The sequence below is a fragment of the Eleutherodactylus coqui genome, chromosome 9, assembly GCF_035609145.1.
Source record: "Eleutherodactylus coqui strain aEleCoq1 chromosome 9, aEleCoq1.hap1, whole genome shotgun sequence".
In the NCBI taxonomy this organism is placed as follows: domain Eukaryota; kingdom Metazoa; phylum Chordata; class Amphibia; order Anura; family Eleutherodactylidae; genus Eleutherodactylus; species Eleutherodactylus coqui.
The window spans coordinates 82,838,799-82,856,207 of NC_089845.1; the positions used below are offsets into that span (position 1 = coordinate 82,838,799).

The window sequence follows — 17,409 nt, forward strand, 5'->3', positions numbered from 1 at the left end:
GGGATTCAGGACTTAAAAGATTGTCGTTGCCATCATTGGTAGCCTTGTCAATGTCAATGACCTGCTTACATGCGCTATTAGACATATCGGCAGACGGGGGCTGTTTATGGCAATAATCATACTATTGCTATTTAGCACTGCTAGTGTATATTTATTTAACATTTTGTTGTTTTAGGTGTGTTGTCTTCAATAATCGAGGTGTTGCTGGGGAAGACCTCTTGGTAAGCATTTTCTCTAATATATTAATGTTTTCTGTCTTTGGCTCTGTGCACTTATTGTTTTTTTGCTTATATGTAAATAGCTGCGGATGTCATTTTTCCCCCCCCCGCATGCGGGGCAAAAAATGCAGCATGCTCTATTTTTTTGCGGATCTTACGGGGATGGCTTCCATTGAAGTCAATGGAAACCGTTCGGCCCACGGCACACCCGCAGCTGACACTGTGGACGTGCCGCAGATTCACAGGAAAGCAGCAGAATTAAAAAAATATATAAAGGCCCGGCGCATGCGCGCGGCACGACGCCCGATGTGCCGAGTGCATCCCCCGTGCAGAAGAAAGAAGATCCAGCCGTGACAAAGTAGACCCGCGCCGGGTCCGGACAGGTGAGTTAAATGTATTTTTTGCCTCATGTCTGCGGGTACGGCAGGAATCCGCTGCGGGATTCTGCACTCATGATATGTGCGTGCCCGTGGACATGAGGCCTTAGGGTAGTTATTAGAATTCTAAAGCATTTCAACAGTTGTCACAAATTCATGTATACAAATAGCCGATGGAAGAGTACCTCCACAGCGCAACCTATTGGAAAGCGACTGCTGGAAATTAGCTCTTCGAAGCCCTGCCATGAGAGGAACACATGTGGCTGCAGGATGTCCTGAACATATCACTGAGCTGTCATTGTCCCTCGTACCAACACTAGGGGTGACCGACTGTCATATGCCATGGCCCCGCAGACCATCATACCTGCAGCACAGACAGAATTGAGGTGCTCATCTCTAGATCTCCAGACACAAAAACAGCTGTTGTCAGTGCCCATACTAAACCTGGATTCATAGCTGAAGACAACCCAGTTGCACTCCATGGCAGTTCAGTTTCGTTGTTCGAGACACCACTGTAAACAGAGACAGAGTGAGATCAACTGTTCTTCAGCCAAGTGCCTGGAAATGGTTACAATTTTTTTTTAACGGCCTGTAATAATGGTTAAATATTCTTTATTTTTACAATAATAATTTTTTTTTTAATTCCGCTTATTTTAACTTTTTTTTAGTCCCCATAGTGGACAAGAACTTGTGATTGTTTGATAACTTATACCATAGACTGCAATACTTCAGAATTGCAGTCTATGGTATTTCTGCTGGCATTCTATTAAGACAGGCCACATGCCTTCAGAAGGCCCCTGGCTGCTGTGACACCTGAACAGCACCTCACAATTTCATCACAGGAGGGCCATTCGAGGCATTTAAAGGGTTAACAGTCACAATTGTGGCCATGGCGACCAGATGGCTGCTGTCAAAAACAGCAGACACTGCCCAGAGACACTGGTTCTGCAAACATCTGAGCGCACCTTTTCCTTTCATTTGAGGCTGAAGCAGGACCTTTTTTAATGCACAACAGTGGAGACAAAAAAACATTTTCCCAATACATGGGTGACTCCTATTCCATAATTGTATTGTTGGAATATTCCTGCAGTCTTGTCTGGTATAAATTAAAGGCTTTATTTAATCAGACAACCTCTTAAAAATCTATCAATTGAATGGCACAGGTCATACTAAAAAACTTACCGGGAAGAAGCTGCTAGCGACCTATGAGATTAGCTCTTTTCCGTGGCTCTCAATTGTAGCTAACAAAAGGAGGTATCAAGTGGTGAATTCCCACCATCACATCCATATGTCCCAGTAGGACTTATGGACAAGGGCTGTCCTCATCAGGACAACTATTTTTAAGGCAATATAATGTGAATGGCCAAATTAGGCTGGTCATAAAAGTGTGACCGATGGAGGTTCAACATGTAGGCTCTTCACTGATGCTGAGAAAAAGAGGCACTAAGAAAACCCACTCAGCTTCTTTATACTTCTGTAGACACCAAGTGCACATGAGTAACCAGCTCTCAAACTGAGAACGGGATTGGGGTTCCTCGTGATCATCATCTGCTGAGTTCCAATGAATGTGTCCAGTATTTATTCTGAAAAATTACTCGGGAAAGGGGTGTTAAAAAGTAAATTCTGCACAGGGTGCCCTCCTAAATAAGGTAATCCCCACATGTATCTGCAGCGTCCCATAGGGAGACCCAGAACACCTGACATACTTCGGAAGCTGGGAGAGTTAAGTGATGGCTTGTCACGGCAGCACTTACCAGACACCTCTCCTGAATGGACAACATGCAGACAAGGCCAGAGTATAATTGCAGACCACCGAAGACACCCTTAGGTTAGGGAATACCGATAAACAGGAGATTGGGGTTAGTAGTTGTCACGGGTGATGCCACAGTTTTTACACACCGGAATGATACATGGTGAAGAATAATTTCAGACACACAGTCTTTGAGTACCTCGAGTCCCTAGGAACGGTTAGGGCCCGGTATAAAATTCCGTCCATCGGCGTTGGGCTGCTGTGTAACCAGATTAGCTGTGGATCCTCCTTCCAGTACAGGAGTTGCCTCTTTGGAACTGGTTCCACCGTAGCCACTGGGACTGGGCATAGTCTCTGTCGTCTATGCATAGAGTCCATTTTTGTTTCAGCCCACCTAAAGGTGTTCTGAGCCCAGGAGTCTGCAGCGGATGGTAGCTCCTCCCCCTTTGGGCTCCAACGTGTCCATTTAGTAGGGGTGGTCCCCCCCCCCCCTACTTTGTGCCAGGCCAGGGTGTAGTCCTTTTGGCGCCAAGAGCTTTGGCGGGAGTGAGTCAGAGAGAAGCATATTGCAATGGGTGCCATCTTGGGTAACCCAACCAAAAATTAAGTAACAGCCCATTAAACAGTCCATTGAATATAAATGGTGCAACAGCTCTGATCCTGTTCGTAGTGATGTCAAAAAACGGGATTCTGAAGCGTCCCATAGGGAGACCCCTGACACCTGAAATACGTAGAGAGTTGGGAGGGTTAAGTGATGGCTTGTCACGGCGGCACTTACCAGACTCCTTTCCCAGAGGGACAGCACGCAGTCAAGGCCAGAGTATAACCCCTAGGATAGGGAATGCCAATAAACAGGAGATTGGGGGTAGTAATTGTCACGGGTGAGGCCACCGTTCCTACACACCGGAATAATACACGGTAGAGAATAATTTCAGACAGACAGTCTTTGAGTACCTCGGGTCCCTAGGAACGGTTAGGGCTCGGTATAAACTTCACTTTGGCAAACTTGCAAAACAATTATTACAAGGCAGTTTCATTGAGGTTTGTGCAGTGTAGGCAAGACAAGAAGTTTGAGGTCAGGGAGAAAACTCAGGATAACACCGGTCCTGCAGTCTATGTTATCTGCCAGGAACCGCTCCTGAAAGGGGAACACTCCGGAGGAAGAAAAGGGCTAGGTTCACTCCACAGACACTCTGTCAGCAATTATTAGCTTGAAGGGAGTACTTCTACGTGGTGGACCTGGCTCTGGACGGCCGCATTGGAAAACTGGAGGATTTAATTAGTACCTCTGAACTGGCCTTGTCTGGAGAATTACTCACAACTGCTCACTCTCTGATTGGGGCTCACTCCACTCACATCCAGAATTCAGTCATCACGGGATATCTCTCCTCCGCTTCCATCTTCACCACAAGGAAGCTGAAGGTGCTTCCATGTGGCTCTGTGTTGTAGACTCTCTCAGCAGACAAGATCGAAGACCACTCTTTCCCACTCTCAAGCACTCCTATGTATAACTTCACTCATACCACATGACATGACAAACTGATACATTTACATGCAGGCAATGATTTTATTAAAGTTAAAGGAGATGTCCCGAGGCAGCAAGTGGGTCTATACACTTCTGTATGGCCATAATAATGCACTTTGTAATATACATTGTGCATTAATTATGAGCCATACAGAAGTTATAAAAAGTTTTTTACTTACCTGCTCCGTTGCTAGCGTCCTCGTTCCCATGGAGCCGACTAATTTTTGGCCTCCGATGGCCAAATTAGCCGCGCTTGCGCAGTCCGGGTCTTCAGCAGTCTTCTATGGAGCCGCTCGTGCCAGAGAGCGGCTCCGTGTAGCTCCGCCCCGTCACGTGCCGATTCCAGCCAATCAGGAGGCTGGAATCGGCAGTGGACCGCACAGAAGAGCTGCGGTCCACGGAGGTAGAGGATCCCGGCGGCCATCTTCAGAAGGTGAGTATGAAGACGCCGGACCGCCGGGATTCAGGTAAGCGCTGTGCGGGTGGTTTTTTTAACCCCTGCATCGGGGTTGTCTCGCGCCGAACGGGGGGGGGGGTTTAAAAAAAAAAAACCCGTTTCGGCGCGGGACATCTCCTTTAACCTTTCAAGCGCCGCAGCTGTGCAACACACACACTGGAAATCACAAGACAGGCTTTTCACAGTGCATCTACATGAGACAAACATGTATGACATTTATGGAGGGGACCAGGATGATGTGCTGGGTCACTACATACCTATGACATATCAGGAGGTTACTTCTATTAGGTTTTTCCTTTAAAAAAAGATTTCTCACCACTGTAGAATTTGAGACAAACTGTGACCATAGAGACCAATCCGGATGCCCCCACTGTCTGAGGCTTCTGCAGACCCCTTCCTTTCTGCATTGTTTCTCCCTGTTAGCCTATTCACAGTGGTTTAGTATGCAGACAGTACCAGGCATTGGCTTGAAAGTCTTTTCACTATATGCAAACTGGAAGAAACGTGCAGTGAACTCTGGTTTGTTTGTGCGCTGAGCTTGTGGAAATACCGCTCATAGCTTGTACATTCCTGAGATCACATATTGCTTCCTCGCTTGAGAATGGGATACGGATTTGGAATTTTTATTAAGACACTAATAAAAGAATTTAGGATGCTGAAAAATAGTATATTTTATTCATAAATGAGAATTGAGTAATCTTTTAAAGGAGCCCTTAGGGCGCCCACCCACTGGCGTTTTTTTACCTGCGTTTTGCGTTTTTCCTGCACAGGCATAGAGATAAAGTGTGCTCATGTCCACTGGCGTTTTTAAAATCGCCCCGCCCCGCAAAATCGCATCGCAGCTGTCCTTACACTCTGGCTCCTTTTTTTAATCTAACTTCTCCCATGGTTTTCAATGCTCTCGGAAAAAACGCAACGCAACGCAATTCGCACGCGCCGCGTGGCGTTTTTGCAGACAACATTACTGAAGACTGTGGAAGGGCGGGCATTCTTCACAGGTGCTGTAGGGTGTGTTGGTATAGAAACGCTATGCAACGTTTTAGGATGAGACATTCTCCGCGTTTTGCGTAAAAAAAACACAGCGAAAAACGCGCGAAAAACGCAAACGCGTAGATGCGAAATCGCTGTGTTTTTCACGCACTAACAACGCAAACGCCAGTGGGTGGGCGCCCTTAAAGGGGTTTTCCGAGTTATATTTATTCCCATTAAGTATGCTGGCTGTGCTGAAAACCAATAGAACAGCCTATACTCACTGGTTCCGGATTCCTGTTGCTCCAGTACCCCTCTCCATTCACCCTGCCGGCTGTATTTATCTGTTGACGGGATGTCACAGGCTGTTGTAGCCAATCATGGACTTCAGTGGCCAACTATTGTGATCTGTGATTGGCTGCAGCAGTCTGTGACGTTCAATTGTCAGGCTGACTCTGCGGCTTGATCTGGTGAGGTAAGCACAGAGGCAGCGCTGGAGCATCGGGTAGCTGGATCAGGTGATTATAGGCTGTTTTATTGTTTTTCATTACAGACAGCCTAGAAAAAATATAACTTGGAAAACCCCTTTAACCCCTAAGTGACGGGCCTATTTTGCACTTTAATGCACTTTTTTTATCGGCCATTGAAAGAGTCACAACGTTTTTATTTAATCATCGACATAACAAGCTTGTCTTTTGCAAGACAAATTGCATTTTTTAATTGCACTATTTTGGGGTACGTATAATGTGTTGTACAGCTTTTTTGGGAGGGCAGGGGTATGTTAAAAAAAAGAAACAACCCCCCCCCCCCCCCCCCTACACACACACACACACACAAATTCCACCTGTTTTCTTGTTTTATTGGCGTTCACCATGCAGTAAAAGATGCATTACGGTGAACCTTCTGGATCAGCTCAATCGTAGCAGTATCAAGTTTATACAGATTTTTTCATCTGTTACTATGTTTGCACTCAAAATACATTTGCTATCAGAAGTATACAGATCTATAATAAATACTCTAACCACATTAAATAATGCAAGGTTCTTGGTATATAATTTGATCAAATCATATTGGCCCATCTACCAATGTCCAAATAACTAAGCTTTCAGGAGGGTCCGAACACTAACCTGGAAAAGATGGGTACCTACCTTTAAGAATGCACCTCTCTTGGGACTAAACCTACAAATAAAACCAGGGAAAGTAGCATACCATTTATATGGTCCAATGCAGTTGCCATTTTTTTTTAGATTAGCAAAATCCATCATTCTGTTAGAGTAGCACATTACACAGTTAGGGATTTGTGAGACACGACCACTTTGTGGCAGGAAGAAGGCAGCACATAATGATTTTTAAGTTCATGTGAGTCTTCCACACAGGGAAGTGCAGTCTGTGGAAAGCGTATATTTAATTGTTTATTGCAGCCACTATAAGTCATAAGTAGTGAAAGAGGATAACAAACTCTTTGATATGTCTGGATGGTGAAAACGTATTGCAGATAGCTTTGACAGTGTGGGGAGATGCTGATCACTCTCACCAGCCTCCATGCCCTAACATGCTGCACCTTCTAGTACTACTGCTTTATTATACTTTTCTCTACATCCATATCATCTGCACCCCTCCCACCTGCCCATAGTATAGTTAGGCCACTTGCACACGGACAGGTCGGATTTCGCATGTGGGAGCCTGCAGCAGAATCCGACCCTTTGCCTGTCTGCCGTCCGCACTTACCTGCTACTTTTTTCCCCTGTACTGCGGATGGTCCACACGGCTCACCGTTGGACATGCACAATACAGTTTTCTTTTAAATTCCTGCTTTTCCCTTGCTGTCACTGGGCAATGACGCGAGTACCTGCGACTTTTCCATAATGTCATTGCAGAAGGACCGTCAGTCGGACAGCTTCTTTGCGGAATCTGCACAAAAATGAAACATGCTACGATTTTTCCTCCGTTCGCAGAAACCGCAATTGGTTTCCGCAAGTGTGCAGGAAGCAGCAGTTTTCCATAGGATGTAACGAATGATATTTGCTGCAGATTTCGCAATGCAAGTCCATTTGTGTGCTGCCGGCCTTAGTCTCCGTTTTTTGCCCAGCTCATCTCCTACCACCCTATCATTTGATCTAGAGATAACATTATGTTGTGATCAACTACACTGTACTTGTCTGTTCCACCATTACCAATCTACACCCAGTAATAAAAAGTAAAAGAAATAGATAGAGAGCATCATCTAGTATTGTTGCAGTTGGCTTGGCTATACTGCCTCTGACAGAGCGGAGGGTGAGCTGAGCTTGTGCTGATCAGTGCTAAGAGTGATCCCCAGACAGAAATCTAAATAGAGGACTTGAGGCAAAGCAATTATGAGGTTTTCTAAGTGCATGAAAATGAAAACTCAAAGCAAAAAACAGATAAATGCATCATTTTTATTTTTGCAGTAGCATATGGGTATTTTGATTTTTTTCGTGCATAAAGGTTTCCATAGCTTTTAAACTCCAAATAGGAGTAGGGTTTCTCACCCAAACAGGGGTTAATATATAAGGGAAAGATGGATAATCAATAAAGCTCCACTGATAACCTATAAAGTGGACCTATATCCATTAAATCCCCAGTCTTCTCTGTCCCCTACTCCTCCATTGCATAGAGGTAATGCTTTCTACAAGGTAAAGTCTCTCCTCTATGAACAATACTGCTATACAGATAACATATATGAGCTGTTGAGTTTGACTCAGGAACTAAGTTCCCAGTCACCCCACTTGCAGCATGAAGATTGATAGCTCTCTCCCCCTTTGAGCATAGGAAGAGAGCTGTCAGTCAGCATGCCCTAACCTAACCCGTTCCGTAACTCGGAGCTTCATTCCTCAGTGAAACTTCAAAATATACTTTTTCTGAAACACATGGGGTAATGTGTATATAGATACAGTATCTGATTTCTACCACTTCCTTACGTATACTTAAGTCCCGTTTAGACACCGATTATCGCTCAAAATTCGTTTAAAAGCCGTCTTTTGAGAGATAATCTTTTTGTCTAAATGGACCCATCTTTAAGTTTTCTGCCGAACGACGGTTTTCAGTTCTGCTTGAAAACCATAATTTGGCAGAACAGCTGATAAGCAGGACCGCATGCTGTGCTCTGCTGGGGGAGAGCTGATAACAGCTGATAACATTGTATCAGTTGTTCTCAGCTGTCAGCCCCACTGGCAGATCAAAGCAAAAGTAATCAGGAAACAGCGTGAGGTTTGTTCCCTGAATACAGCTCCTGGCGGCTCACACGCTGCTACTTGTTACGAACGGGTACTATTGGTCGAATTGTGGACCAATTTTTCAGTCCGAAAATCAGTCGTAAAATGTATCCGTGTGCATCTACCCCCAAAAGAGCAGAGGAATTTTTCTTTATATTTCATAAAAGCATCAACTTTACCCCCACAAAGTTGCACAAAGCTTTTTAAACCTGTGGAAGCTTTTTTTACCTGGATAATGAAGCGCTCAGTATGCTTTAGAAAGGGCCATAATGCACATTTGTGGCAAGCTGCTTGAAATCCTTATTAACACAGCTCAAGTCCATTCACTAAATAAACCCGCAGTGTGAGCAGATATGGTAATCAGCTTTAAATATCTCGCTATGTTAAGCGCCTGCTCTGTGTTTAATGTTCTGTTTCCCAAGGTGTTAATCCCATATTAAATTTAGATGTTCTCACTGGAGTTGCTGCGGCTGTGAAGTGCTGCGAGAAAATAGAGAAAGGTGAAATATATGTTGGCTCGCAGGGAAATGTTTCTGTTTGGAGGAAGCATCTTCTTTATACACTGATCAAATGCTTCCTGACAATACAAGGAGGTCTCCAGAGATCTCCATGTGGCCGCTCCGCCATCCAGCATTCTCAGCGTAATACATATTACAATAGATAGATAAGACGGTTAAAGAGCCAAGATTTAACCTGTTAATGTCTGCTGAGAAAATATCTCATTCACCTAGCAAGATCATAGTTGAACATTTAATTGAAACAGCGCCACTCATGTTCTTTGGATGTGTTTGGTACTGCAGCTCAAGCCAATTCATATATAAGAATGTCATGTGTTTTTTTTTTTTACAGTGTTTAGCGCAGCGTTTGAAACGCCCACTAAAAACCCTGCAAAGTGCCTCCATTGATTTCTATGGAGCATTTGAACGCTCCATTTTAGTGCGTTTCAGCGATTATTAACGCACCACATCACCCATTGCAAAGATCAGGTGCGTTAAAAACGCTGTAGAACCCTTTTGAACACGCGGTTCAAAAACACCTGTCTGAGAGGTGGTTGCTATTGGCAACAAAAAATGCCAACTTTTACTCAAATCGGACCAGAACTAGGGATTTGTATGCGACACAAAGAAACAGACTTTGTGTTTTAGATATAAGATGCCAAGCGAGCGAAGGACCTGTTTGGGCAGAAGGACAACAGCCAAACTTAAAGTAGCCGCTGCTCGAGTAGCTGCAGCGCCAGAGCACACTAAAGTTATATAATAAAAATGTTCAATGCAAGGATCATTGAATTTGACTATTTTAAGTAAATACAGTAACATAGCATTAATCATCATCGGTGTGCTTCCACGTATTTATGCGTATGTTCTGATAATATCTTTTCATACTTATAATGTCACGTTTTGTATTGCACGCGTTCTTTATCGGGTACCTGGGCTACTTCTTATTACTTGAAATGTTGTCCCTCTTTAATCCCTCTCCAGCTTTAGGAGTGGATCAGGAATGGGAAAGTTAAGGCCCATTTAGATGGGACGAATGTTGGGCAAATGATGACCAACACTCGTCCCCGCACATACTCGCTCTTGTGCTGCTGCACAGGAGCTAATATCGCTGGCTGACAGCGGGGCGGCTGCAGGAGATTTATCTCCTCGCGCTCCCCCGCCCCTCTGCATTGACTTAACACAGCGGCCGTTCAGTACTGAACGGCTGCTATGTACACTGAACGATCAGCTGATCGTCCATTGTTTATGCATCATAAAAAATGGACAATAAGCTGATTGCTGATCGTTCAGTGTAAATAGGAGTCATTCAGTACTGATTGGCCGCTGTGTTAAGTCAATGCAGAGGGGCGGGGGAGAGCAAGGAGTGAAATTTCCTTCACTGCCCTGCCCCCTGCTGGCAACTCTATGAGCAAGCCAGTGATACTAGTTCCTGTGCAGGAGCACGGGAGCGAAGACACACAGGGACGAGTGTCGTGCATCGTTTGCCCCACCATTTGTCCCGTGTAAGTGGACCTTTAGTTATTGGGATCGCTGAAGCATGGTCACCTATAGGCAAGTGACCCCTGTGCCTAAAGGAACAGCTTGTTTTACATATTACAGACCCTCTCATCCTGTCATGTTTGTTTTGAGAGTATGACATCTATCTGTATATCTATTCTAAAGCTTTGTTCACTAGACTTTTTTGTCTGCCTTAACATAATGGTAACTGTACACTGGAAAAAAGATCCCAATGTAAACATTAAACAACGCCAAAAGGTATATATATATATATATATATATATATATGTATATATCACTAATAAGCAGACTCAACGTATTCTGCTTGTGCAGAAGACTGCAGGTTAGCAGCATGCCACCACCAGAACTGTTTACCAGAACCAAGCTCATAGCATAAATACAGCACCAGAGACAAGCTCACCTGTACCTAAGCATTTTTGTAGCCAAAGACAAAATAGCACACATGGGGGTTATTACCGTTTATTAAAAAGCAACTTCAGATTCCAAACAAACTGAAGAGTGTGGGAATACAAAATAATGACCATCTTTGATACTCTGAACACAGGTCTGAATATCTGTCACAGTTTTAACACAAATGTATCATACTATGTCTATATCCTTTTATGTGCATGTATATATGTATAATTCTTCAGATCTATCGTGTTAGAAGCCTGAAGAAGAATCTCAAGTAGATTTGAAAGCTCACTATAACATCATGTATTTTTGTTAGCCATTAAAAGGTATCATATCTACAAGATTACTTGGTTTCTCTTGCTGGGAACAATCACATTCTAGTCTACTGGCTAAGGGCGAGCACCCACTGGCGTTTGCGTTTTCCGCGGGAAAAAAACACAGCGTTTTCGCCGCGTTTCCCGCGTTTTTTCCGCCCGTTTTCCGCAGCGTTTTTCGCGGCGTTTTCGCGGCTTTCCCATTAATTTCCATGGAGAAAAATAAGGACACATATGCAACTGACAGCTCCTATGTTAAAAACGCAAACGCAACGCAAAAAAAACGCCAGTGGACAGGAACACATGTTATCTCTATGCCTGTGCAGGAAAAACGCAAAACGCAAAACGCAAAACGCAGGTAAAAAAACGCCAGTGGGTGCTCGCCCTAACACTGTACCAAACTTGTTTTTCACCATGCTAAAAAAACTTCTTATCTGGACTCTCTGTCATGGAATAGTGTAATCTCTTCTATTATTCCATATATTTTTTTCCTTGTGGTACACTAATATATACTGGGCTGATGGAGGCCAAAAGAACATCTTATGGGAAATGTCTAGCATGTATGTTGGGAACCTTCTTCACGTACATGCTAACGGCCTCTTGATTAAACAGTGCTGTGGAAAGCTTTTACACATATGCTGGCATGTGAACAAGTTTATAATTGCTGTGTCCTTGATGTTAACTTTAAGACTGACTGTGACCTTAACTGGCAGTTATTCTTATTGTAGTGTCTTCTAACTTAGACACCAAGGACATATTGTGCTGCTAACACAGAAGATCTGGAGACAGTTGTACAGCATGTGCATACACTATACCCAGAAGCTCCCCTTATGGCAGCTGGTGTTTCCATGGGCGGGTAAGATCCATTGCAATCTCATTTAAATCTGCTTACTGTAAAATATTCTATGACATATGTTATTTTCCATTGCATATGGATATGATCAGCTGTTCTGCACAAAAATCCATATGAATTGTTCCTCATATTAGAGAAACAAAAAGAACAATCCTACTTATAGGGTTTGCGCTGTGATTAAATATTTCCTACAACTCCTATGCAGTCTGAGGGCTCTGTCACACAGGCGCATCGGCGCCCATGTTACTGCAGCCAGCAGACGGCCGTACCTGAAGATGGACGTCACTCTGCAGCGCCGGGAGGAAGAACATGTGACCGGCTCCATTGCCGGTCATGTGTTCTATGATCAGCGCTGGAGAGAGACTGCCGTCTTCAGGTACGGCCGTCGTCTGTCAGTCACACGGGCGCATCGGCGCTGGTATACGGGTGCCGATGCGCCTGTGTGACTGAGCCCTGAGGATGCTTTTACATGGGACAATATGTCGGGCAACAGATGCCTGACCAGCCATCCCAATGATAACATAGGAACTGTCATCGCTAATGAATGGTGGCGGAGCGGTCCAGAGGTCATTCCTGCCCGCCCGCCTCCATTCACAGTAAACAGGCAGTCCATAAGTTAATGACTGCCTGCTTATACCTAACGATATGTCATTTCGTTTTCTGCCTGCAGTAACTGAATGATGAAGAAGTGAAAGACGTATCTGTAGACTCATGCTGCAATCACACACCTTTTCTCTGTTCCCTACTTCTTGTTTACCGCTAAACATATGTTAGCAAGAAGTAGGGGATATTTGCCTGAAGGACTTGAGTGCACAGAATGTATTTGTAGTCTGGTACTATGTAAACTCATAGATCTGCATGGGAGCTGTGGACACAGAATGGTAGGATGATTTGAATCAAGCAATAAAAGAAGTTGGTTGAGAAGGTGTATAATGGGCATTTACATGGTCCGACAGTTGTTTAAACGACTGTACGAGCGCTGACATCACCGCTAAGGTCGTTACTACTCGTGCAGAGCTTTTACACTGAAAAACGTCTTGCTGGATCATGGGCTTCTCGTTCAGCGCTCCACCTTCTATGTGATTTGCAGTATTTTAACTTACACCAGAAACTAGCATAAATTATAGCTGATAGCTTGCCAATTCATAGACCTGATGCATCCCAGGCTTGTTTGGTTCTTTGAATACAGGACTGAAACCACATTTACACTGACAGATGATCGCTCAAAAAAATCGCTCAAACGACAGTGTGAGTGAAAGTTGTGAGCGATCATCTTTGCTCTATAGTAGCTAAGTAGCTACTTAAAAGCTATGCAGGCAAAGCGGGACACCGCCACTATAGCTCGGCGAATAATACAGCTGTTCTGCATAAGCAATCATAGTAACATAATATGTTAGGCTGAATAAAGATAATGTCCATCTAGTTCAGACTGTTTCAACCCCCTTGTTGATCCAGAGGAAGGCAAAAACCCCAAGAGGCAGAAGCTAATTAGCCCATTCAGGGGAAAAAATCCTTCCTGACTCCATAATGGCAGTCAGAATAATCCCTGGATCAACGTTTGATAGTTCCTACCTGAATTTAAGACCTGGAACAACAACCTGCTGGTCACCTAATGTCTATATCCTGTAATATCCTTCCGCTCAAGAAAGACATCCAGTCCCCTCTCAAACTCCTCTATGGATTTTGCCATCACCACGTCCTCAGGCAGAGAGTTCCACAGTCTAACTGCTCTTACAGTAAAGAACCCCCTTCTGTGTTGGTGATGAAACCTGCTTTCTTCTAGACGTAGAGGATTCCCTCTTGTTACCGTAGCCGTCCTGGGTATAAACAGATCCTGGGAGAGATCCTTGTATTGTCCTCTCATGTATTTATACATAGTTATTTGGTCACCCCTTAGCCATCTTTTCCTAATTTTCATAGCCTCTCTGTCAATTCCAGTCCTCTTATTCCATTAAATAATTTTGAAGCCCTTCTTTGAACCCCCTCAAGCACTGCAACAGCTGCATTTTTCTCCGCACTTACAGTTCACGTCCCGCTGTGAACTACCAGCAGGACACGAGCTGAAAGAATCTTATTAGCGCTGCCGACTGTGATAACAGCCTGCACCGCTAATAAGAGTTCATCGCTCAATTCAAGAAAACTAGAATTGAACAGTGAATGACTTGTGCACAAAAACTGCACGGTCTGTGCATTTAGACGCAACGGTTATCACTCAAAAGACAGCTTTGGGTGAATTTTGAGCGAGAATTGTTGTGTCTAAATGGGCCTTAAATCTCTCCAAAAGATTTATAACAGATTATAATTTATAACATCTAAGCACTCTGATCAAGGAACAGTGGGGGCACCAAGTCTGTGAACCTACATCAATTTAAAGACCATAAAAATGTCACACTGTATATAAAGGATTATTTGTAATTGAATCCCCAAACCTGCTCCTTTTTGAATAACCCTGTAAGGGCCCCTTTCCACTAGCGAGGAGATCGCACGTTTTTAATGTGATGCAAGAGTGCGAGCTCTCACAAGAAAGTGCCACACATGATGTTCAATGACAACCTTTTCACTTGCAATGTTTTAGGGCAGGCTGCCATGCGAGGAATAAAAATCGCAGCAGCAAAATTGTTTCAGCATTTTGCTCTTTTATGTCGCCCATGCAGTGCAATGGGGAAAAAGATTTCCCGCATCGCAAAAACTTGCGATTTTCCAGCCGAACACCTGCTCTCCCTGGCATGGGAAATCTACGCCGGGCTTCTAATGCAGTGCCGTCAAAAGACGGCGCTGCAGTATAAAGCCCCTTAATGGATGCTGTCAAAAGACATATGGGCGGGCATTGAGGGGTTAAAGTTGATGGTATTCAGCGACCAGACGGTCAGGGATTTCTTTCTATTTATGTACATTATGATGATTAATAACAGTGTGAGGATTGTCTTAGGACTGCTGTTGATTTACCACCATAAAGGATGGATTTACTAAACATCTCGCCTGGACGTGGTTTACTGGTGTAGAACCATCCATCTGGTGGAGGAAAAATGGCAATCTGATGATCTAACAACCCCTGAGTTGTCACATATGGTGTTTTGGATGCGGGGAACAAAATGGTGCGCAACATTATTACGGTGTCCAGAAAGGCCTGGTATCCCGTGGTGAGTGGAAAGGGCTGACTTCCACTGATAAATCTGTTGCAGTTTAAGAGCTGGGATGTCTGAAAGCTGAAAAAACTGCATGTGAAAAATCTGCTGCGGGGATTGCAGAGATTTACTGGGCCAGAAGCTCAAATTGCAGTGTGTATGAGAGAGTCTTTGCTCTAGATGAAAGACGGTCATTGCTGTGGTGTTACAATGGAGAAACTTCTACAGATGTACCTGGTGCAGCAGCAAGAGTGGACTACTAAATTAGAAGTAGATACAGTGGTGCCATGGGTTAAAAGTTTAATTCGTTCCCTGACGAAGCTCTTAACCCAAAACACTCATATATCAAAACCAGTTTCCCCATTGAAATGAATGAAAATGGCGTTAATCTGTTCTGCCATTCCTTTCAGTGGGCCTGCCACTGCTGCCAGCGGCCCCATTGAATGCAATGGGCTACTGGCAACCTTGCAGTGATTTTTGGGGAAGGGCTTTAAATATAAGCCCTTCCCTGAAAATCATCCATAGAATGTGTAAAAAATAAAGAAAATATATACTCACCTGTTCACCGCTGCCAGGGCCCAGCATCTTCTCCCTGCACTGCTCTGAAGTTCTTTCATTAGGCGGGGATTTAAAATCCCAGCCTGCTGAAAGATCTGTATCTGATTGGCTGAGCGCTCAGCCAATCACAGGCAGTGCTAAGCCATTCAATAAATGATAGCTGAGCGTTGCCTGTGATTGGTCACAGGGTTCAGCCAATAACAGGCAGCGCTCGGCCATTCATTGAATTCACTCGAATTCTTATACCTACAAAAGATAACGAGTTGTGAGTGTTGAACACTGTGAGCCGGTGATGGAGCAGAGTGCTGATCCTGCTACAGTGAGTGATGAGGTTCCAGGGGAAGCGAAATTAACCTTGACATGGCTGAAGTGTGTGAGACATTTCTGCTAGGTGACCAAACTGGACATAAAGCTGTTTATACGTAGGCAGCTGAGTAAGGGCGAGCACCCACTGGCGTTTTTTTACCTGCGTTTTGCGTTTTTCCTGCACAGGCATAGAGATAAAGTGTGCTCATGTCCACTGGCGTTTTTAAAATCGCCCCGCCCCGCAAAATCGCCTCGCTGCTGTCCTTTCACTCTGGCTCCTTTTTTTAATCTAACTTCTCACATGGTTTTCAATGCTCCCGGAAAAAACGCAACGCAATTCGCGCGCGTCGCGTGGCGTTTTTGCAGACAACAGTAATGAAGACTGTGGAAGGGCGGGCATTCTTCACAGGTGCTGTAGGGTGTGTTGGTATAGAAACGCTATGCAACGTTTTAGGATGAGACATTCTCCGCGTTTTGCGTTAAAAAAACGCAGCGAAAAACGCGCGAAAACGCAAACGCGTAGATGCGAAAACGCTGCGTTTTTCACGCACTACCAACGCAAACGCCAGTGGGTGCTCGCCCTTAGACTGCCATGTGGACAAGTGTGTTGGTATTGAAGACAGTGTTCAGTTAGGTGACTCTGAGTGCACACTGTCTTCAATGAAGGTAACTACAGAACTGTGGCCTCGTGATGAACAGAGACATTGAGTCCGGGCTTGGGATTCAGGCGTGGCACCCAGGCTGCACCATATGGGTGTGTGGTGACTTGGGTTTAGGAATAGGAATAGCAAAGATTTATTTTTCAACAATTTAGAAAAAACCCCCGTGCTCCAGTGATCGGATAGGCGAAATGAGAAGGCAGAAGGAACTTACTTAGCAGGGGTGTCAGTGCAAATGACACCCCTGAAAATCCAGGTCAGCTCGTAGAAATAAGGCTTGTCCAGGTTATGACGTTTATAAAGGTTCTTTATTCACAGGGTGCAACGCGTTTCGGCTGAAACATCAGCCTTTATCAAGCATACAGGGTGGTAAAACATGGTTACATTTATAGTGAACATGACTGAATGAGTGGAGGCAGCGTCTGCTAGTTACCGCCCCTTTTGGGTCACGTGTGTGGTCACGTGGCTCGGGGGGTGGAGGATGATATAGGATGGTGAAAAAAAGGTGAAAAAAAGGAAATGACTGATGGCTAAATAGATCCCCTGGAGAAATGACAGAGGAACGCTGTATGAGAAGGGCTCTAGGAGGAGCAGGGGAGTCACTGCAAGAGAACGTTGGGTATCACATGACTGCTGGGGGGGGCGGGTGTTGGGCTG

General features: G+C 44.5%; 1 protein-coding gene across 2 annotated transcripts in view; it reads left to right on the forward strand.

Annotated features, from left to right (window-relative positions):
• Positions 1–17,409, forward strand: part of ABHD3 (abhydrolase domain containing 3, phospholipase) — a 64,525-nt gene that overhangs the window by 20,113 nt on the left and 27,003 nt on the right. For both annotated transcript variants that reach the window (XM_066579635.1, XM_066579634.1), the window contains exons 4-5: positions 176–221; positions 11,995–12,107. In XM_066579635.1, the coding sequence (XP_066435732.1) occupies positions 176–221; positions 11,995–12,107 (159 nt within the window). The remainder of the gene's footprint in view (positions 1–175; positions 222–11,994; positions 12,108–17,409) is intronic.